Below are 24,266 nucleotides of genomic sequence, written 5' to 3'. Positions count from 1 at the left end.
ACCAAAAGGTGTGATGGGGTGGATGGAGAGCTGAGAAAGCACGTCACATGACCCATTTACCTTTTACAGTTCTTAGAAAGCCAGCAAGGTGTAGTGGTTAAGAGTGGCAGACTCTCATCTGGAGAACCAGGTTTGATTCCTTGCTCCTCCACATGAAGCCTGCTGGGTGACCTTGAGCTAGTCACAGTTCTCTCAGAACTCTCTCAGCCCCATCTACTTCACAAAATACCTTTGGGGGGGTGAGGAAAGGCTGCTTTGAGACTCCTTATGATAAAGAAAGCAGGGTATAAAAACCAACTCTTCTTCTACTTCTTCTAAATCCTCTAGGACTACTTAGCAACTTTGCCAAACTAGCCCAAAAAAGTGTGGACTGGCTTTTCTGAAGCCTTGCCTCTTTCAGTCTCTGCAATTTGGAAATAATAATTTGTCCACAACTGATAGTGGTATCCTTTTCTCCAATCTCCAGTCCTATTGAAGGGTGTGAGTCTAATTTCCCAGGAGATTTGATTTCCATCCAGTTTGGACAAACTGTCGCTATGGGGTAAATTCCTGTTTCAGTTTCTTCGCCATCTTGACAACAAGTGCTTGTGATAATGGATGCTAGTTATCTGCCTCTGAATTTCTCAATGTGCTTTGTAAGCAAATTTTAAATTCTGTAATTCTGTAACGAAATCAAATATGTACTCTAACTCTTTGGGGATAAATAGCTTTCAGCAATACCTTTATTTCTTGTTTTGAACTCCAATTAATTTGGTTTCCTAATACTAGATACCACAGATGAACAGATATTTTAATTTTATAGAAAAAATGGATGCATCTTCAAATACATAGAGAGAATAAATTAAAGAATTTATAATAATAAAAATATCAATTATGATGTGCCAGTTTGAGGTGATGAACTATTACATGTATTTTTAATGGTTTTTGTTCATTTTAAACAGGGATCTGTCAAAGCATGCAAGTTTATGAGACATTTAAAAATCCCTGCTGGACTCCTGTATTCAGCACCATCTTAAACTAAAAAGCTCTTCAGCGTTAAGACAGACCCTGGCTTTACAAGAAGGGAAACAGTTATTTAGGCCAACTATATTCTCTGCTGAATACTGAATTATTATGGTAATATTCCAAGGTTTTTAGCACAGTAAAATCAACAGAAAAGAAATCCGTCTAACACTTAATATGCATACTCTTTGAAAAAGAGTGCCCCAATTAAGTGCAAACAGTTTAGCTGTTTTGACTATACAGTCCAAATTCCCTTTAAGCTTTACAATCAGAAAATTAATTAACCTGTAATAGGGAATCATCACACACTAGGGAACAGCAAATAAATTAACCCATTTGCATCTCAAATCCACACAAAATAGACTGGCCTGTAGGGCTGTTGATTCGGGTGTTCCTGGACCAAAAAACAGCCGAATTTTGCCTGATTCGGCTGTTTTTTGGTTTGGGAGCAGCCGAACCAAAAAAAGGCGGGAAACCACCTAATCTGAATCAGGTTCGGTGATTCAGCCTGATTCGGCCTGATTCGGCAGATTTGGCAGTTCCCCGCCTTCCTAAAAAAAGAAAGAGCTCCTCGGAAAGTCAGGGGGAGGCAGCCAGGTGGGCCTTTAAAAAGATCCGCGCTGCTAAGCCAGGCAGCGCAGGTCTTTTTGAAGATCCACCCAGCTGCCTCCCTCCGCCCCCGCTGCCACCACCACCACCACCCACTCTCCTGGGGGCTCCTGGAACCTGTGGGGGCCAGAATCGCCTTCCCTTCTCTGCCCCCCACTCTCCCGGGGCCTCCTGGCACCTGCGGGGGCCAGAATCACCTTCCCTGCCCTGCCCCCCCACTCTCCCAGGCAACTTCATACCCCATAACTCAGGACCCCCTGACCCAATCCGCACCAAACTTGGGGGTTCTTGCAAGGAGGGTCCCTCCAAGTTACCCTGAATGTTTGGGGCCTCTACCCAAAAAATGCCCCCCCAGGGGCTGTTCAAAAAAACTCCCAAATGCAAAAAAAAAAAAAAAACCCTCAATGCAATCCAATCTTGGGAAGAAAGAAGGGAGGTTAATTAGACTGACCTACTTTCACACGCTAGTTGTGAAAAGTAGAGGAAGTCTTACCTCCCATAGAAAACCAAAAGGAGGTTTTTTCCCACGGCTCTGGGGGGGCATTTTTTGAGGTAGAGATCCCAAACATTCAGGGTGGCTTGAGGGGACCCTCCTTGCAAGCACCCCCGAATTTGGTGAGGATTAGGTCAGGGGGTCTGGAGTTATGGAGTCTGGAAGGGGGCAACCCCCCTTCTCCATTAAAACCAATACTAAAAAATTACATTGGTTTTAATGGAAAAGGGAGTTGCCCCCTTCCGGCCCCCATAAGTCCGGACCCCCTGACCCAAACTGCACCAAACTCAGGGGTTCTTGCAAGGAGGGTCCCCTCAAGCTACCCTGAAAATTTGGGACCTCTACCTCAAAAAATGCCCCCCAGAGCCGCAGAAAGCCGCCAATTGCTTTAAATGGCTTTAAATTCCATTTAAATGCCCGAATCGATTCGGGAATGCTGAATTTCAGCCAAATCGCCCCAAATCCAAATTGGGCCGATTTGGGAATTGGAATTCCCGAACCGAATCAAAGCCACCCAAACCCGAACTGAAAATTTTTTTTTTTGACAGCCCTACTGGCCTGCAATCATTTAGTTTGTGGAAAGAAGCCCCTTTCCCCACCCACTGGTTCTCCTCTGCAAATCTTCACCCTTAAACTTATATTTTTCCCAGCCAGACTCGAAACTGGAAATAATCCTGGCAAAAAGGAGGAAATTGCAAGGGAAGCATTTCCAGGGGAGAATCAGAAGACATGAAAGCTGCTAAACACGGCATTACCCATCTGTCCCTGTATTCTCATTAGTTTAGCAAGTTAAGCTTGGCTAGTATGAAGTCTAGTGCAGTTCATCCCAAAGTGATTGGGTTTTCTCATCTACTTTTATGTAAATGAAATCCCAAAATTATTTAGGAGTTTTGGCCAAGAGTTTTGGTGATCTATGCTGTGGTCTATAATACTATGTATAACTTCTTGTAAGTAGGTTTCTATTATGTAATTTTTGTACCACTGGTGCAATCCTGAAGGGGGGCCGGAGCTGCGCCGTCCAAAGTGGCACAGACGCCGGCACAGGGTGACTTAAGCTGGCTCCGGGAAGCGTTGCAGCAGTGCAAGCTTGGATGCCAGCACTGACTCCCCAGCAGCATTTTTCCAGTGCAAGTGCTCGTGCCGGCATCCAGGGGGGGCGTACCCAGGGCTTTCCTGGGGAAGGACCTGACATTAGTCAGCTCCCAAAGCCCTTTTGCCCTGAGAACGCCCCTTTTTGCAGGCATCAAGTTACTCCTGCAAAATATCTGGCGTAGCCCTGTGAAACTCAATGAAGGAGTTTCACGGGATTTGTTTAAAGCACATTTTTCACTTGGTTTTTTTCCTCTGGCCAGGAAGCCTCTCAGGAGGTGGCATGGCTGCGCCGTCCCTGACCCTCACCTATTCCCCCCTCCTCAGTATTGCTCTGTCCATGTGTCATGTTAATACTTATACTGTGCTTCAGTTCTTTCTGGTGGGTCCAGACTTCTAAAATCCTAATGCAATTTTGTTGACTGTACTGTACTGAATCCCAATGTGTAATCAGCCCTGTGAGAAAGGTGGACTATAAATAATAATGTTAAAAATAACATTGTCAAAATTAATATATCAAAACACTATTTTAGTTTCTCTATACTCTGCACCACATCAAACAGGTGACATATAATTAAATTGATGACAGATTCTGGAGATAACATTCATATTCAATATACCTGCTTAGAGTATATATTAAATTAAATCAAACAGCAGGGATGTAGAAGCCATATCATGATTTATTCATTTTGAGATATTCTTGAAGTTGTGCCTAATATAAAGTTACTGGCGCTCCAGAATTGGACTTAAAAGATTTATGGACCCATATAGCTATTACTCAGTGTCATATTGGTTGGTTCATGCTACAATCACTGAAACCCATTGGTGTTTATAGATGATATGTCTTAAGATATGAATACATTAGTTACTGAACTTTAACACAATTCATTTGTTTTAAAACCCCAGTCATTGATTTTTCACATTTATAAAAGTTACGCTTGAAAGCAAAAGAACATCAAATATTATTTAATATTTCTTAAGCTGTTAACTTTTAAAATAGACCACACCGCAACCTGCATAATGCAAATTATTTAATGAAAGATTAGGATGATTTTGTATTCAAAACTGTATCAGACACACAGAACTATATAAGGTGATGAATCTCTTTCTTTCCATCTCTTTTTGACTGTTTCTTCCTTGCTCTTGTCATCACCTAGACATAGACCAGGAGACGTGTGAAATCCAGGTAGAGGTTTCAGTGCCAATCTAACAGCACTTTCAAAATTCTAAAGCAGTGAATTGAATCTAGTGACTCACCAGAGGAAGGCAGATGGTTGCAGATCTTTCCCACATTTATCTCCCCCCAATAGTCCTTTCCAACACTGGGAAAGTTTCTCTCATGATCTCAAGTCTCACTGGGAATTGACTGGACTAACAGCCATCTGGGTCAGGAGGCTGCAGTGAGGGGGAGGGGAGATAACAAAAATGACCCTTTCTGCCTCTTCCATCAGTGCAGCCCTGCTGAAGGAAGAGGAAAGAGAGGGGCAAATTCACCCACTCCCATGCAGCCTCCTGACTAGGGTTGCCAGGTCCCTCTTCACCACCAGCGGGAGGAGCATAAGGAGGGCAGGGTTTGGGGAGGGGAGGGACTTCAATGCCAGTTGCCAAAGTGGCCATTTTCTCCAGGTGAACTGATCTCTATCGGCTGGAGATCAGTTGTAATAGCAGAAGATCTCCAGCAAGTACCTGGAGGTTGGCAACCCTACTCCTGACCTCCATGCTGAACCCATGACCCTGGCAATAAACTTCCTCAGAATTGGAAAGCACTACTGGGGGAAGGGAACATGGGGTAGATCCACAATCCTTGTATCCACAGATTGCTGGAACCAACACTCATGCCTATATTAACCACAGCTTCAAAAAAAGGAAAATTAATTGAGATACATTTTTGCTTCAATCCTTACTTTGGCTGAAAGATATCAGTTGTTTTTCTTTTTTAATGTAATCGTAGTAACTCAGGTTTGCAACAACCAATACCAGCTGTTGGTAAACAACAAGAAGAAACATCCATTCGACAGTAAGTTTCTAAATTCTTGACATCTCACCTTTTCGGTATCTATTCCCCTGGACATTGACCAAGTAGAAACGATATAGTCCATCACACGTTCACTCAAGCCTTTTGGCACTTGATAGAGTTTCAGGAAATCCCGGACACTGTTCAACATCTCATGGTATCTATTTGTGTTAGCATACATTTGCTGGAAGATAGTTGTCACATTACCAAAAATGGTTGCATATAGCAAAGCTGCAAACAGAATAAAGGATAAGGTGAATATATTTTTGAAATCCAAAGAATCTGCAAGCTGGCAAGCTACTGTGACATGCTGTCACTGGTGCAGGACCAAGCAGCCATCAGTTTCATGAAGCACTGCCTTTATTGTCACAGACAAGCTAACAATATCATTTACTGGGTGATATCTTACTTACTTACTGGGTTGGATCCAGCAATCTGTGGGCACAAGGATTGCAGCTTTCTCCCTTTTGTTTCCCTCTCTCTACCCAGCAGTCTGTTTTGACCCCAGGAAAGTTTATTTACGTATCTCATTTATACCCCTCCTTGCTCCCCAGCGGGGACTCAAAATAGTTTACATCATTTTCCCATCCTGTTTTATCCTCCCAGCAACCCTGTGAAGTAGATTAGACTAAGAGTATGTTACTGGCCCAGCCACCCAGCAAGCTCCCATGGTAGAGTAGAGGTTCAAACCTGTGTCTCCCAGATCCTAGTCTGACACCTACGATCCACGAGATCCATTAGGAACATGGGTACAGAGTGGACAGGGAAGGGGATGAAATCACCCTTCCTACCTATTCAGTCTGGGTTTGGAAAGGATTGCTGGAGGAAGAGGACCAGGGGGAAAATCAGCATCCATCAGTGCCTTCCACTGACAGATTGCTGGATCCAACCCATTGGTCTGTATTACAAACATGAAATGTCTGCCCTAGGGGCGCATCTCCTTAGAAGCAGCACTGTTGTTTGAATTTAAAATTCCACTTTCCATTTAGCTTTCTTAAACTATGTATAGGATGGCTTCACATCTATGTAATTAAAGAACCCACCTACACCCTTTATTCAAACCTGGCTTGATTTCAGACTAAATTCCAGTTCACCCACCTTCAAACTAACAGAATCCTTATAACTGCAGAATCCAAAGAGTTAGTTACCCTTTAATCCTGCTGGCTGTCACTGGAAGAGAACCCATCTACCACCACAGATCTGCTATATATAACATACCAGGTTCAATCCTACCTAACAAAAGGCTGGGAAAGATCTCTTCTACAAACTCTGGAATGCTGCTGTCAGTCAGATGGACCAATCTGAGACAGTTTAAACAAGTTTTTTTATGTCTTTAAAATTGTGTATATAAACCATGTACCAATTTTAAAGGGGAGACAGAGCATCAGACAGCAAACAATTCTGAAAGAATGCTGATCAATAATTTTTAATGCACTAACTGGTTCATCCTATACAATTCTAGCTACAAATACTGAAGTATTGGCTACACTATAGCCTTTTTGGAGGGGACTTAGAAGAAGAGTTGGTTTTTATATGCCAATTTCTCTACCTTTTAAGGAGAATCAAACTGGCTTACAATCTCCTTCCCTTTCTCTCCCCACAACAGACATCTTATGAAGTAGGTGAGGCTGAGAGAGTTCTCAGAGAACTGTGACTAGCCCAAGGTCACCCAGCTGGCTTCATGTGTAGGAGTGGGAAAACCAACCCAGTTCTCCAGATTAGAGTCCACCACTCTTAACAGCTATACCACACTTACAAGGGTATGACCCAATAGCTTGGGGATCAATAAATTTATTTATTTTTATTGTATTCATTTATATCCTGCCATTTTCCCCAATGGGAACCCAAAATGGCTTGCATCATTGTCTTCTCCTCCATGTTATCCTCATAACAACACTGTGAGGTAGGTTAGGTTGAGGGAATGTGACTGGTCCAGGGTCACTTAGTGAGTTTACATGGCATGAGTGGGTATTCAAACCTGGGACTACCAGATACTAGCCTGACACTCTTAGCCATTACACCAGACTGCCTCTCAATAAACAGCCAAAGCAATAAGAAACTGAAATTTGAGTAAACAGCAAAGAAGATTCTAGCACAGTTCACAAAAATGAGCTTGAAAGATACTAGGTCTCATGGGTTCCCTCTCCCTCTTACCCTTGAGAACTGGTCAAAAAAATCAATAGTTTCTTTTTTGACAGCAATCCGCAATTTGTGTTTTCATCTTAATCATAAACTATAGTTTGTTTCTTTCCTGCAAATCAGGATTCCGAAGTATGGTTTAATCCCAGTTTTGGTGTAGGAAAGAGAACAAACCCTACTTTGTTATTTGGGAGTAACCACGAATTGTGGTTTGCTACAACATAGAAATCATTTAATTCCAAGTAAAGAAAGGGAGTTCATGAATCTGAGGACACCCCCCGTTAGTTCCCATAATCACAAATGACTGTTTGTCACTAGCTTTGACAAATGAACCTGCCCTTATATTTATTGAACAGCTTCTATAAAGCTAACATTTACACTCTCAGGAGTAGCTTTAAAGGGCTTGTCATTCCTAAAATCTCACTAAAATGTAATGGACATGCATGCATCAAACAAGGAGCCACAAGTGTTATCAAATAACTTTCAGCCATTTGATATTGTGGGGGGATCAGAATTTTGTGGATAAAAATGCAGCCAAATGCACAGCCAATTTCTTTTTTTAAAAAAATAGGCCCAATTGGTTTCAGTCGCAGAGAAATTAACATGTGCCCAGAGTGTGTCTGAGGAGCTTTTGTTTTCCTCCACTGAAGATAGCGGATAGCAGCCGACACCAAATGGTGTAGAAAATTTAATCAACCCCAGTATTAGAAATTCATCAACTCAAACTCAGGGTCTCTCAGCAGCAAAAATAAATGGTAGGAATTACATCCAAATCAGGGATGTTTCTTGTTAATATAACAGTAATCATCAATAGTTTATTGTGCTTATGATCCTGAAGCAAACTACTTATCAAACCTAAACTTATTTCACTGTTTTAACAACATAAAATGCATGATTTATGACTTAGTTAGCATATAAATTAGTACTATTTGGCATGTTTATGGAATTTAGATGTGACTCTTTTTCTTCAAGGAAAATTGCAAATATACACAATACTTAAAGGTGTGGGTCCTCATTTGGAGAAAAGAAGGCTAGCCTGATCTCGTCAGATCTCAGAAACTAAGCAGGGTCAGCCCTGGTTAGCGTTTGGATGGGAGACCACCAAGGAATACCAGGGTTGCTGGGCAGAGGAAGGCACTGGCAAACCACCTCTGTTAGTCTCTTACCATGAAAAGCCATGACAATCCTAAAAAGGGGTCGCCATAAGTCGGCTGCAACTTGACGGCACTTTACACACACACACAAATTAATTAAACCCTTTCCCCTTCTGCCACTTACCAAACTTTAAACAGAGTGACTACTCACCCCATGGAGTATTAAGGTCAGAATGGTGCAGGGGAACGGCTATGGCCCCAGTTTTAATTGAGTGCCCTTAAGGTTGTTATTTACTCTTCTAACAGCTACAAGAGACTTATTCATGGATTTCCTAGTTTCTCACCTAGTTTGACCCTAAATGATGTATGGGAACAATCTTGCAAATCTCTCCCATGAAAAATGTCGCTTTACTGGAAGAGTTTATAGGCAAGTTATTTACCTACACTACTCCTGAACTGGTCGCTTCAGCCCATGTAACACTGACATATATTGCAAAAGGAAGCTCAACACTGCATTTGTAATGCTGGCAAGTGGATTAACTAGATTGTGTGATAGTGTGGTATATCAGAGTTGCGCTTTACAGGAAAGGGGATCCACCAACTCAGCACACAGTCAATATGAGATATGTTATGGCTACATGTTATAGCCTTCTGTCCCCTGCCACACAGAAGCTATTTTTCAGTGGTGACCATATTTCAATCCTACATTTTAGATTCTCAACATAACTGCTTCTGATTTGCTAGCAGATTATAGGCGTAAATCCTTCCCAACTGGCAATTTTCATTCATGAACCTGTAATGATAGAAATGGCCTCAGTAATTGATTCATATTCTATTATGCCACGTCATGTTCTGAGGTCACAAGGCATAATAACTAAGCATAATATTTCATTTCAAATTAGGCAGCTAATCAATATCCAGTCATATTCTTCAACGAAGTGTAGTCAATTAAATTTCAATAGCCAACTAGTATCATGTATACAATGTGTTGACTGTACAAACTCATTAGCATTTTCCCTTTTTGTACATGAATAAAGAATATAAGCCATTACAAAATGGAAATACTGGGCGATATATTTTCAAAGGTGCGTATATCTTCTTAAAGGTACAAAACATGTTATCTCTCCGAAGAACAGCAATTTGTTCATATAATATATCTAATAGCAAAGTAGGACCTCTATATGGATCAAAATAATTCCACCATGGTGGGGGCACACAGGCTGAGGTATTTGTTTCTACAAAACGGAGGTTTCCCCTAGGTCTTATTTATAGGAGCGGAATGACAATTTGGATATAAAATCCACTGCTGCATTATGAACAATGTCTGCGCATGCGCAGATGTCACATTAAAAAATTGCCAGAGTTTGGGTGAAAAAAATGTGGTAGCAAAAAAAGGAGAAGGTAAGACTGTCGCCATTGCTCTCTCCCTCATCCATGCCAGGAAGGCAGGAAAATGAATGGGCAGCAGGAGGCAGAGATGCAGTGATTTCTGGTGGCAAAAGTAGGATTTCCCATCCCCCCGATTCCTCACAGGTCACCATTGCTTCCTATAATTTCCAATACATGGCTATGTTTAAACAGGCTTTCAGTAATAGTATTTCAATGTTGATGGAATGGATTTCTTCCCAAGAGATGACTACAGCACCACTGCTTTTGTACCTTTTTTGCACCCAATGTAGTATATGCTTTTAATGAATTCAGCACCTTCAGAACTCCATTTTCAGACTGCCAAAACCTTCTCTATCATGTCATCTCCTTTCCAGATGGAAAAGTACAGTAGTGAATAGACTAGGATCCAGGCAACTTGGGTTCAAGCCCTTGTCATGCCATGAAACTAATTGCATGGTACTGGAGTAATTTACCTCATAGGGTTGTTCTGAAGATAAACATGAGAAAGGGCAGAACCGTATACCCTGAGCTCCTCAGAGAAAGGGTGTTACAACAACTACTCCCAACACCAGACTTGGCAAAACTGAAAATATGGCTGGCGGATTAGAATGCTCCCACTACTTCCCAGTCTACACCTCTGAAGTCAAGGCAGTTCTGGCCAAATTGGTAAACTAAGGAGGCACCTTGATCATCTCTCAGGAGAAGCCCAGAACTTTGTACTCCCAGAACCCCATCCTTGCTGATCTCTCCGGAAGTGACAAGCATTGTCATTACACTATTAATCCATGACAGTTCCAGCTCCAGGATTTTCATAAAATATTGTGGAGTGAAATATTAAAGAAAGCTAACAGGAGTTAGGACTTAAACCCATCAAAATGTACTGAAAATCTTTCTTGAGGCACACATATTCTTAAGAAAAGTCCACCAGTGGGTTTTACTGACTCATGTGAAGAATATTGTTTGCTTTTAAATGCTTATTTTGTTCTTGGGGAGCGATCTTTCTTGTTGACTAATAAACTATGACTTTGTGGATTTTCTCGTGTTGTCGTGGTATAAAAGAAAACCAGCACATTGTGGAACTTGCTATTGTTGAAAAAAATTGGCTTTCCTGATTGGCATTTTGCAGATAGTCATGTATCTGCAAAATGGATATGAGGATACATAAAGTTGTGCACTGTTGCATGTACTGGTATCTGCTGTGTTCTCAACAGCATATACAAGTCTTAAGCACAGACACCCCTCTAAGTAAGCATTATGATGCAAATATAAATTTTCACATGGCAGGACTGCTTTAGCATCATTTTGCATGTCCACTTACTGCTTTGCTTCCTTAAAACAGAAATAACAATATAATTCTTAAACTTCCTGCCTGTTTTGAACACACCTGCAAGCAGCATGTATACATATTTTTTCATCAGGAGTGTAAAATCATGCAGGATCATTATTTTTTAAAAAATAGAATACTTAATCCAATATGTGTATTGAAGTCTACTGATTTTAATAAGCATAAGAACATTAAACTCTGTATTGGGTTGTAGCTAGTATCTCCAGGTTATAATTCAGTAAAATAATGCTTAATTGGCCCCCTAGCCAGCTCTAATAATTCATTTTGATTAGTACAATTCTAACATTAACTTGATTAATTGCAAAATCTGCATTCTACATTATAATTACCCTTGCAAAAAGACATTCTATTCCTGCATATATGAATATCTTATTAACATTTTCAAAACTTTATGCTCTTTCATATGTTTAGTTACCTTCTGGATATACAATAACAGCGAGGAGGGTTCATCAGCACATTGGAATAATCATTTGACCAACAAGGTTTCTGAGTAAGGTTGTTAATTCTGTCTCTTCATTGCTACAGAACTTCAATGAGACCTGAAATTTCTTTAAATGAATTCTGAATCAATTACTTGACTTTCCAAATGACGGTGGTGTGGAACAGGGCCAATTTGAGGTTTTTGGGGCCCCCAGGCAGAGAGTTCCCAGGGCCCCCTTGACGCGGAAGCCAAGCCGATTAGCAGTCTTGTCCAGGATACCCATCAGAAAGTCCACGGCCACATAGAAAAGTGTTGTTTATTTTGTACAGTGCAGAAATATATACAGATACTCCTGAGTAAGGTTGTTAATTCTGTCTCTTCATTGCTATAGAACTTCAATGAGACCTGAAATTTCTTCAAATGAATTCTGAATCAATTACTTGACTTTCCAAATGACGGTGGTGTGGAACAGGGCCAATTTGAGGTTTTTGGGGCCCCCAGGCAGAGAGTTCCCAGGGCCCCCTCCCCTCTTCTACCTACCACCAGGCCCCCTGCATGCCCTCTTTCCCTTCCCCCATCCACTTGCCTCCCACTTGTCCTTCCCATGCCCACTTGTGAAGTCTCCAACTGCCCATGCTCAACATTGCCTGAACCCTTTCCCCTAGGGTTGCCAGGTACCCCCTGGCAACTGGTGGGGGAAGAGTGGGTGGGAGGCAACAAACTGAGGCCTAAGCCTCTGTTGCCAGTGATGCATTGACATCACTTCTGGTATGCACCAGAAATGATGTCATCATGTCACCAGCACCGGGGGGACCTTCTGGTATTTGGGCAAAAACTCTATGGTACAAGACATTATTACCATAGTGTTTTTGCCCAAATACCAGAGCATCCCCACGTCGCTGGGGACATGATGATGTCACTTCTGGGGTATGCTGGAAGTGACATTGATGTAGCACTGGTGACAGAGGCCTAGGCCTCAGTTTGCTGCTGGTAAGTTTCCCTGCCAGCCGGCTAAACAGCACCAGGAAGTGGGGGATCCCCCCCTGCTGGGGGTCTGATGGCACTCGGGGCAGCACTGCGCAGCACTTGTAGCTGAGATCACGGTGGAGTGCTAGCAAATAAGTGAATGGGGCGAGTCAACAACCGTGGGCCCTGCCAAAAGCCCCGCCTCAGAGTCTGCTGATGCCAGCCCTGGTATGGAATGAAACAACCCCCTTGAAGCTGAAATGTGTCACGGCTGATACCCTTTGTGCTTAGGGTGGTGGCAACCTTTTCTGTGGATTGGCATGGTAGTGCTGCGCCAAGCTGTTAAGAGATGACAACCCAATATAGTAACTACTGTGATTACATTGCAGGCTCTGCACAGCTGTGGAACTGAATTGTCCTATTGCTGTACTGAGGCAACTGGCAATTTTTAGCAGGGGTGTGTATTTAGATAGTGGGCTAGATTTCCTTATCCGTCAGTGGCAGACACTGATGGTTGCCGATCTTTCTCGCTTTCCCCTCCTCCCCCCTTTCTTGCCTCCGAATATGAGCATTTTTGGCTGCAGCAAGAGGTGAAAAAGTCTCACTCCATGGGTAGAAATTCTTCTGCCGGTAGAAATGCTCTAATCCATAATTTTTCCCCTCAAGGTTTGACACAACCACTATTGAACAGAACCATCTCACCCCTGTTCTCACTTTCATAACTCCAACACTAATGGTGATTTTTTTTTTTTTTGGCATTAAGTCTGATTTATGGCAACACCTGGTGGGGTTTCCAAGGCAAGAGACATTCAAAGGTGGTTTGCCATTGCCTGCCTCCACCTCACAACCTTGGTATTCCTTGGAAGTCTCCCCTCCAAATACTTGCCAGGGTTGACCTTGCTTAGCTTCTGAGATTTGGGGAGAAAACGCACGGTCGCTTTAGCCTCCTTTATTCTCTGTTTCAGCCAGGATTTAGCCAGGATCAAACGCACGTTTGGCGAAGCACATGCGTTTGATCCTGGCTGAATCCTGGCTGAAACAGGGAATAAAGGAGGCTAAAGCGACCATGCGTTTTCTCCCTGAGTCTTATAAGCAGTTCAGCAGGAACTGGGCTATCCAGGTGAATTTTTACAGTTATATAGAACAATATTCACGAAGTGATATTCTCCCCTCTTTCCTTAGTAGCTATTGATTCTTATAAATGCCCCTCCTTAGTGGCACAATTGGGACCAACCAAGAGAAATATATGCTGTATTGTAAAAATTTGAACTTCAATTACACAAATGGGAAGTATATTGATGAACCACAAAAGTATGATGAGAGAGTCACAACATGGTGACATTTCCCTTTCAAAGTTTACTTTACAACTCATCCTGATTCTCGTATTTTTGTCTACAATGAAAGTTTTCAGTTTGTCCTATTGCCAACCAAAAGCAAGGAGAGAAAGCCTTGTGACAAAATACCAGCAAGTCCCATTCACTCTTTCAGCTAGAAATAAACCTTTTCAGCAAATGTCATTTAATTTAGAAAACTTCCAGGCAGAACTGAGCAGCCCTGTATTATTCTCACTCACAATTATGCTCTCTTCCCCCAAGGTTAAAGCACATCCTATTGTCCTCAGCAATGTATTGTTCTCATTAACGATACAGTCTGTGCGGCCACCTCATTTAAACCTGTGTTTTAACAGCGCCAAAGATAAAAGCACCCTAATTGCCACTGACACTCCTTCAAGGGAAGACTGCAGTCATGTTGCAAAGGTTACCAAATAATTTGCTACTTTTAACCTTATGAAAAAGAGGGGGGCTCAAATAATTACAGGGACGCGTATACTTGGTGCATAGACAATAGAAAGAAGTTCTCTTGGACTTGTTTTGAATATTTTTTAAAGCACGCCTGGAGTATGTGTAATATGCTCAAGCCTCGTTATTGCTGCTTTAAGTGTCATATGGAGTCTCATGCTCCCACTGTGAATCATCACATTTAATTGGACTGATTTAAAGTGCTCTTGTCTTGAAATGAGATGAGTGTTTATACTGTATTCAGCTTCCAGTGGATGAAGCCTCTGGTAGAGATTGGATGAGCTGGCATGGTGGCACTGAATCTATAGTTGCTCAGGCAACTATCAAGTATACAAGCCAACTTCTGAAAGGGAAGGGGAAATTGTCAGTTTGGCCAGGGCATTTTAAATGTGGGTATTGTGTAGCCTGTAAATTTTGCCTACCAGTTAAGAGTTTGACCAATCCCCGCATTGGCTTTAAATTAAATCTAGAGCAGTATACCACTTGTAATTCTAAGAATGTGACTAATGTCATCATGTGTCCATATCAGAAGTTATATATTGGCAAGAATATGACCCATACGTACCAGAATCACAGAACACTGATCCAGGATAAGGATGCAAGTGATTGAAGCACTACTGGTCAAACATTTTCTTGAGAAGGGACACACTGAGGATGATGTATTATTCTTTGGCAATATAAATCACGGCCCTTCCACAGAATTGACATACATAGACTACTTCTACAACAAGAGGCCAGGATTATACATTTGCTTCAGACTGTCCATCCTGCTGGGTTAAATGTAGACTTAGATTTGAGCTGTTTTATATAATTATAGGATAGCTACTATTCTTGTTAACGTTGGTATCACTTTAATGCTGTTACTAACCTTTTTAATTTCTGTATTGGCTGCACCTGTTGTTACTAGTTAATAGACTATGTACTATGACTTCTAGTTAGGCAGCCTACACTGAGAGTGATGCAGTAGAAATGGACTCTTAAGGAGTTTCCAAGAAAGAACATATGGAAAACGTTGTCTGTATTACTATTTTCTACTGTCATTCATTGTTGATATTTTCATTGTATCAGTTGGCATAAGACGAATGAGGATAGGTTTAACTGTAGAGGTACTTTGTTTTGGAATCAAGCAACTGATTAAGCTAACAGCATAAATGGAGCACAGCTTTCATCCAGAGAGCCCGTCTTCTTGAGCTACCTCTTGCCAGGGGTCTTCTGGAGACTATATGTACCTGACCTTCTTGGCTTTTTGTCCTTTGACAGAAGACTATCCCTTTACAACAAAGACACGGACTTACCAGTTGAACTCTTGTGTTCGCTTTCACCTCTGCTGGGGGTTGGGTTTTTGCACTTTTGCTCTTATTATCTGTATATTATATGCAATTTGCTTTCTTGTCACATTGATTGTCATCCATTGTGAATATAGCTCATAAGACTTTATAGCCTAGTGTTGTTTTGTTTTGATAACTTGATAGCTTGCACAACACTGATTTATTTGATTTTGTTTACAATTGCCATCTAGACTATGCACCCCATTGCTGCCAGGGAAGATTTAATGCAGTTAGCCAGTCTATTTGCCTCTGGAGCCACACATGAAATAGTTCAGATGTACTGGCTTGAATACTATGCCTTTTTTCCAATTGTACAATACCCTTTTCTGGTGTGGAAGCTGTCCTCCAATGCGGACCACACTTCTCCAGTGTCATTCTCTTCAACTTGGGGAAGACCAATATCTTTCAATGAGCTCAAAAGTGCTTACCATTAGAGCTGCATGGTCCACAGGAGAACCACCTCCACAATGCACAAAGAGGGGTGCAAGCAGAAAGAAGGCTTACGATTCATACCTTTAAATATACAGAGAGGAACAGAGTAGAACAGATGTAAACATATCAAATGAAAAGTTTGGTGCATGTTTTTCATGGTGCAAGAAAAAGGTTCAACCGCATTAAAATCAATTAACAACATGCTAAATATACAATTTTAAAACTGTCGTTTGTAATTCCATTACTACATATTAATAGAAAGCTTGATTGACAATTCCCAAGAATCACTTCCAATCTGTAATTCTATTTTGGTAGCAGTATCACTATCACAGAAATAACACAAATTTAGAATACCTATAACACCAAGTAGCTAGAAAGATTTGATGCAACAGTGTTCTGATATTCCTTTTCTTGCATAAATTATGATTATAACTTTCAAATTGTAATTAGTTATATGACTCCAAATTTTCTTCTTTACCTAATCCATCTTAAATATATTTATACATTGAAAAACTTAGTTCAGTGTAATTGATTTGTTAAAATTACTCAGCAAATGCATTACAAAAACTCACATTAGGTATGGGATCTAAAATTCCTTATTCTGGAACCAAAGCTACTTTAGTAAATTTAAATTTAGTAAATAAATTTGCATAAGCTGGCAATACTGGGCATGATCCAGTCGATGTTAAATGCCTATTTCTGAAGGTAATTTAAAATCAGTGAGACTTAAAAGCACCTGAATTTGAATAGATAGTGCCCACTATTACTATCTGACAAACAGGGGACCTGCAAGGACTTGCAAGAGGCATCTCATTAGATTAGGCTGAGAATATGTAACTGGCCCAAGGTCACTCAGCAAGCTTCCATGGCAGATGAGCGATTTGAACCTGGGTCTCCCAGATCCTAGTCTGAAACACTAACAGCTACACCACACTGGCATTCATGGAGGTGGCTGCTGTCAAACAGTAGCAAACATCCAGTCTTAGATGAGTCATTGAAGTGTGGTATCAACTTGAAGATGGTCAATACTGTTGTGATTAGCTAGCAACAGTTATTAGGGCATTCATGTCTTAAAGCAACAGCCTCTGCTTTTGGGGGGTTATGAACATCCCTGTGTATATTTTTTTTAGATTTCAGATTTTTCTGCAAACCTGGGTTTTTCTCGGGTTTATAGAAAGCTCTGTCTAGTTTGTTCATGACTCCAGTCTCTCAATTTAATTAGCAAGTCACTTGATGGTTGCTGGCAGAACAGGCCCTGATGAGTCCTCCCTCAAAGGCAGCCCTGCCCCAGCCCCTACCTTTTACTAATCAAAACCAAGGCTTCAAGACTTGCAATATTGGCATGGTTGCCGAAAAAACTCCACAGTGGCCACTGGGATCTCCATTCTTAAGACTATAGGTGCTGCTTCCATTATTCTGGGGTGTTAAAAAAACCCCAATGTATCTGTTTTTAGATTTCAGGTTTTTCTGAAAACCTCGGGTTTTTCACATGTTTGTAGAAAGATATGTAGCCCCAGATTTGGCCACACTGAGAATTAGATATATTAATGATGATGATTGTTACAGTAGGAAGGAGAAAATGATGTATTTCCTTGCTGGGAAACTCCCTTAGACCAAGGGTTCCCTGGAAAGTACTCTGGTAACCAGCTGCCACCAGTCACAACCTCCTGAGAACCTCTAGACCCACTGAAAAGGTACTCTTCCAGCACAGTACTAAAGCAATAACAAAATAACTTATTTACCAGCCAGAGCCATATACAATATAGTCCCATCTTCATCAAGCACCTGGTAATGGCTCTGAACTTCCATGACAAATAGATGGTCTGGTTCAAACCGGGTCGTCCATTGCCCAAAAGGGATCAAGTCTGGCAGGATGGTCCAATGTGGAATGGAACTGAATGGCTCATTCTGATGGAATCCAGGGGTCCAAGATCCCAGATGTTCTAGGCAGAATTCTTGAGCCTTAGCAAGTTTTAGGATATGACATGAGATGCATGGACCCAATTTAGTAAGGCGATTATTTCTTCTTCAGGAGCTCCCACAACTAAAGAATGAAGAATCTGCAGAACTTTGAGGTCTAGCTGCTATCTCAATGAGGTCTCAGACAACCTATCATCCCAGTGTTAGCTCAGCTCCAGGGTGGTTATCAGTTCATTTCCAGGGCCAATTCAAGGTCCTGGTACCTTATTTTGAAAGCTCCATATGATAGGACCCAGTGTATTAAGGAATGCTTCATTCATTCTTGTATAAGCAGTGTTGCTCATACAGTGTACCAGCCTCCCAAGTATGGCTTGCCAGTCTCCATCGCTGCTGTATTTTACAAGCAAACGAATACTTCCTTGTTCTAAATGCTTTGCTGGTTTGATTTTTATATTTGTATCCTAATCCGTTTGTGATATTTTAATAAGGGCTATTTCATTGTTTTTATTGGATTTTTAAATTTGAGATTTCATAACTGTATTCTTATATTTGATCTTTGTGGTAGGTCACCTTGATAATGTTATGGAACAGTGATGAATAAATACAACATTTAAGCAAATAAATAAATACTACTCCATCTCCATATGCATATTTTTCCCTTTTGAAATAACATTCTGAAGATCTTTTTCCTCTTTACTGTTCATCCTGGTCCAAAGCCAAAATAGCAATTATGCTTGTCTTCAACACTGAGTTAATGGAAACAGAGGTCCTATGGTCTCACATGAACACATGAAGCTGCCTCATACTGAATCGGACCCTCGGTCCATCAAAGTCAGTATTGTCTACTCAGACCAGCAGCAGCTCTCCAGGGTCTCAGGCAGAAATAAGGTACCATTCTGGGACAAATAAGAACGCAGCCAAAATCAGAGCTAAATCTGGCCCAGTGTACTTTATAGATACAAAATTATTCATAGACAAAACAATTGCAAGATTTCTTGAAATTCTGTACAATTTGTAAAGAAAGAATAGTGTTGTTCTGTTTTGCAGAATTTTATCTACAACAAATTGAACAGTCTTGAAAATTAAAATGTATTTCCATTTCATTTCACAGTGTTAATGAACAGGTCACTACTTAAATGAAAGCCGAGTCATTTAAGGGTATCATTTTCCTTCCTCAATTTATAGAGAGTAATGCATGGGCCATTTTCAATTACATTGCTGAAATTAAATCTCCAGTTAGAGTTGCTGTTTTGATTATTTGTGCCAAACAGTCTGCCTTTTGCTTTGAGGTTTCCCCAAGTTTCTGAATTAAAGGGTCAGTGTGAAATATAATCCCCCCCACCATATTTTAGAATCTAATACTATCTTTGAGGCAATCTGCATTTTAGTTGAGGGCAAAAGCAAAGGGTGCTTTCCACATGGGTTATTTGCCCTGCATTGAACGCTGTTGGGAAGAGGCATTTTTTTCCCTGCTTCCCCCCAGCATCATGGTACAATCATGCTCCTCAAGGGGTTTCCTTGGCTGCTCTCCAGACTTTCTCAAAACCTGCTTTCCTTGTAACTTTTCAAAAAGATCACAGCAAAGCCTGGGTGGCTGCCATTTGGATGGAAAAGTTTGGATTTACCAGGTACCACCAATATTGCTACCATGGAGTCAGTATTTTTTCTCCTGACTGCACAGGGTTTTTCTTTTCTTTTTTAACTGGTGATTTAATATATCAATATACCATTATACCAATTAGGGTTGCCAGGTCCCTCTTCACCACTGATGGGAGGTTTTTGGGGTGGAGCCTGAAGAGAGCGGGGTTTGGGGAGGGGAGGGACTTCAATGCCATAGAGTCCAATTGCGGTCATTTTCTCCAGGTGAACTGATCTCTATCAGCTGGAGATCAGTTGTAACAGCAGGAGATCTCCAGCTACTATCTGGAGGCTGGCAACCCTAATACCAATATGCATCAGATTCTCTGAATTCCCAGTCTCTAGCCTATTCCTGCAGAGATATAAGGGAAAAAGTATGTCTCCTCAACAAAAGTCCAAGTATTCTCAACAACAAAAATATATTTCCACAACAAAAGTCCAAGTGCAGGGGGTACAGGTAGGACCTGTAGCAGCGAGGTAGCTGGCTGGTGTCATTTTATTTAAAAGTATTAAATACTGTGTATTTTTGCTCTGTCCAGTAAGGACACTTTCACACAGCTAAGGTCAATCCTGTATACATGTGCCTGAGCACCAGCCTGCCAAGGAATATTTCAGTCATGGAAAGAGGTTGTAGAAATAAGTGTTGAAGTTTTATTCACACTAGGTGACTGTGGAAGTGTGAACCAACCATGGCTCTTCTCTGTCTTAATCTAAGTATATATCCTTTACCAAAATGCCTTATTCTTCTCATCCAACCTAAACGTACTCTTAATTCTCTTCCTTCTTTTGTAAAAAGCTATAATAAACATCTTCCTCAGAATTCTGTGTTTTAAGTCTAGCTTCTCTCCCCCCAACCCCCCCCCCTCATTTTCGATTGCAGAAGTGCTGCTCAGTCTATTGCTTTCTAAGAGTGTGGTTGTCATCCTCCAGGTACAAGCTGGAGATCTCCTGCTATTACAACTGATCTCCAGCAGACAGAGAACGGTTCACCTAGAGAAAATGGCCACTTTTGCAATTAGATTCCATGGCATTGAAGTCCCTCCCCACACCCCACCCTCCTCAGGCTCCGCCCCAAAAATCTCCAGGTATTTCCCAACCCGGAGCTGGCAACCCTATCTAAGAGTAAGGCTGGATCTTTGTTATGCCTTGAATCCCTCAATCCCCAGTAATTAGGAAAAGGTCTTTGATCACTGGTGGTGGCTACTGAGCCTCTCAGCATTCCTCTGGTGTTAAAATCACACATCTGGGCTGTTTATTGCCTTTGCTATCCCTGTGTCATCACGTTATCTCCTCCATACAATATCTCCTCCATACAATAGTAGGCTATCACTCTAGAAGTCTCGCAGACACTAAGAGCAATGTCAACAACAGATGCACAAATAACTATCAGCGCAACACTGTGAGGCAAGCCCCCCCCCCCAAAAAAATATAGTAAATATATTTTCAGTCATTTCCCCGACTTTGAAGTTATCAAATTATAAAGTAATAAAAGGCAGAAGCACTCTAGCACGTAACAGTTTTTTGGGAATAAGCATGTTTATTCACAGTTCAAGAGCAAAAGAGGTTATATTGCTTTACAGATCATGCATTTTAAAATTTGCCCATTAAATTTTTTTTCACTTTCAAAAAGCAGTCAACAGAGAGAGAATTCCAATCTACTGCTACAAGATTTTTACTCTAATTAATGTTTGTTGCTAGAAAATAATGAGCCTAGATAGCATATTTAGCATTATTCTGCTATTGTAATCACACGGCAGGCAAGCACAGTGTTATTAAAAATATTTTCCTGCCATGCTCCCTTGATATTCCTGCAGCTGTTTCCAATTTAACACACATCTTGTTCTGGTCGGACAAAAATGTGCAAGCCACCAGTGAACCAGCAAGAACTTTCAAGAGAAAAACTGGACAAATGTATCCTAGAATAGGACTACAAAATCTGGATTTGTACTGACTACACATCTGTGCCCCTTCAAGATTATCAAACAGATACAACCCTGGGTTTAAATTCCATAAAAGGTGATTGGGTAGAATAGGTCCCACCTTTCCATTTACTTTAGTTTACATATCACTATGATGTATGATATGGGACAGGTCTATTTTCACACTGCTTTAAGGATTTTATGGCTTTGTTTAGGATACCGTATATACTCGTGTATAAGCCGAGTTTTTCAGCCCAAAAAAAGGGCTGAAAAAGCCGGCCTCGGCTTATACACGGGTCAATACGGTAGAAGGGGGAAGGAGGGAGGAGGGAGGAGGGAGGGGGGAACTTACCTCTGCTGCCGAGCCACCGCCATTTTCTCCCACCGGGAGGGGCCCTGGGCAGCCTCTCTGCAGCCGCAGAGACTGCCCTGGCCCCCCCGGCCCCCGCCGCCATTTTCCTCGGCCAGGAGGGGCCCTGGGCAGCCTCTCTGCAGCCGCAGAGAGGCTGCCTTGGCCCCCCCCTCCAGCCCCCGCCGCCATTTTCCCCGGCCGGGAGGGGCCATGGGCAGCCTCTCTGCAGCCGCAGGGAAGCTGCCCTGCCCCCCCCCGGCCCCCGCCGCCATTTTCTCCCGCTGGGAGGGGCCATGGGCAGCCTCTCTGCAGCCGCAGGGAAGCTGCCCTGGCCCCCCCGGCCCCCGCCGCCATTTTCTCCCGCCGGGAGGGGCCATGGGCAGCCTCTCTGCAGCTGCAGAGAGGCTGCCTTGGCCCCCCCCTCCAGCCCCCGCCGCCATTTTCCCCGGCCGGGAGGGGCCCTGGGCAGCCTCTCTGCAGCCGCAGAGAGGCTGCCTTGGCCCCCCCGGCCCCCGCCGCCATTTTCCCCGGCCGGGAGGGGCCATGGGAGGCCCCTGCCCGTCGCGCCGCTACCGCCCACGCGCCTGGGCGCCTTCCTCCGGCCGGCAGCGGCCTGGAGGGGCCTCCTGCCAGCCCAGGAAGGACGCGCCGCCGCCGCTTCGCCGCCTCTCCAGGTAAGGAGTGGGTTCAGGGTCTTTTCCCCCTCCCCCCTTGGATGGGACTGGGGTCGGGGTGGGTCGGGAGGGCCTGGGAGGCGGCGGGAGGGCGACCTGGGGCAGGGGCCCTGCGCTCTAAAATGGCGGCCGCCATTTTAGAGCGCAGCATTGCGGGTAAAGGAAATTTCTTATTGCCCCTCGGCTTATACGCGGGTCAATAAGAAATTCCCTTTTCTGGCCTCTAATTTGGGGGGTCGGCTTATACTCGGGTCGGCTTATACCCGAGTATATACGGTAGATATTTCAGCAGCAATAAAGGCAAGTTGTGGCTACTGGTTTTGTACAAATTGTTATTGTAAATTAAACATGATACTGTAGGTACTTGATTGCTTCAGGGATAATCCATTTGGGTTGGTACTGGAGCTGTTTAGATTATCCACTGAGTGGCTGACTGGTCAACATTTTGCAAATCCAATCAGTATAAGTGGCTACACGACAGAAGATTTGCACAAAATGGATTTCATGAGATTATCAATCCAAGCGAAGCAAGTTCAGTTACTGCCATCAGCCAGGACCAGCTGTGACTGCCTGCTGAGCATTAGTGGCAAATCTAGGATATCATAAAGACCAACAATATTTTCAGGATATAAGGAAAGTCAAAGTTCCCTTCATCAGATAAATCTTGTTGGTCTAAGGTGCTACTAGATTTAAATCTAGCTCTTCTACTGCTAGCCAACACGGCTACCAACCTTAAACTATGTTGTTGGTTCCTAATTTGTGAAATTTTGATCTTAAACTAGTAGGGTTGCCAGGTCCCTCTTTGTCACCGGCGGGAGGTATTTGGGGTGGAGCCTGAGAAGGGCGGGGTTTGGGGATGGGAGGGACTTCAATGACATAGAGTACAATTGCCAAAGCGGCCATTTTCTCCAGGTGAACTGATCTCTATCAGCTGGAGATCAGTTGTAATAGCGGGGGATCTCCAGCTAGTACCTGGAGGTTGGCAACCCAATAAACAAGACAGTAATGCAGCTCACTGTTGCCCATTCTCATCTTACTGGGTCCAGAAGACACTTAACCTCAAACTGCTATTTTCCTAGGTGCTTTTATCCTGTCCTATTCTAGCAAGCAAAATGATAGATAAATAAGATGAAACAAATAACATCTCCATTAACATCTCCAATAACAGAAGGAAGTGGGAAATCATCATTTTTCCCCCTAGATGATTATCACTTTTGCTTTCCCTCGGACAAATGAATTGTATTGCATAGTTACTCAGTGAAGGAACTGTCTCAGATGGAAAAATATTAATTATTCACCACAATCAATCCAGAGACAAAACCAGAACTAAACTGTGTGTTGCTAATGAGCTTTGCTATACACTGTCCCCAATATATATATGAGCATTAAAAATTATAGTTAGTATATACTTTGCCCCACTTTCAGTTATGTGGTTTCAAAACATAGTAAATAATAACACCACACTGATTCCATTTAAAAGAATGCTGTCATCTACATTAAAAGGTAAACAAGCTGCCTCCAATTAGGTCAAAGAAAGATTTACATGCGCATGCATTCAAAACTCTTTGATGATTCAATTCTGTGTAATTAATTGCATTCTGTATTGCATTATCTTGGTAAAATCAGCTGGGTAATTGGCCTAG

At 42.3% G+C, this 24,266-nt stretch overlaps 1 protein-coding gene across 1 annotated transcript in view; it reads right to left on the bottom strand.

Annotated features, from left to right (window-relative positions):
• Nucleotides 1-24,266, bottom strand: part of KCNH1 (potassium voltage-gated channel subfamily H member 1) — a 257,892-nt gene that overhangs the window by 117,207 nt on the left and 116,419 nt on the right. The window contains exon 8 of the mRNA XM_056852323.1: nt 5,239-5,438. Within this exon, the coding sequence (XP_056708301.1) occupies nt 5,239-5,438 (200 nt within the window). The remainder of the gene's footprint in view (nt 1-5,238; nt 5,439-24,266) is intronic.

The sequence above is a fragment of the Euleptes europaea genome, chromosome 7, assembly GCF_029931775.1.
Source record: "Euleptes europaea isolate rEulEur1 chromosome 7, rEulEur1.hap1, whole genome shotgun sequence".
Classification (NCBI taxonomy): Eukaryota; Metazoa; Chordata; class Lepidosauria; order Squamata; family Sphaerodactylidae; genus Euleptes; species Euleptes europaea.
This window is presented reverse-complemented; position numbering and strand designations above follow the sequence as displayed.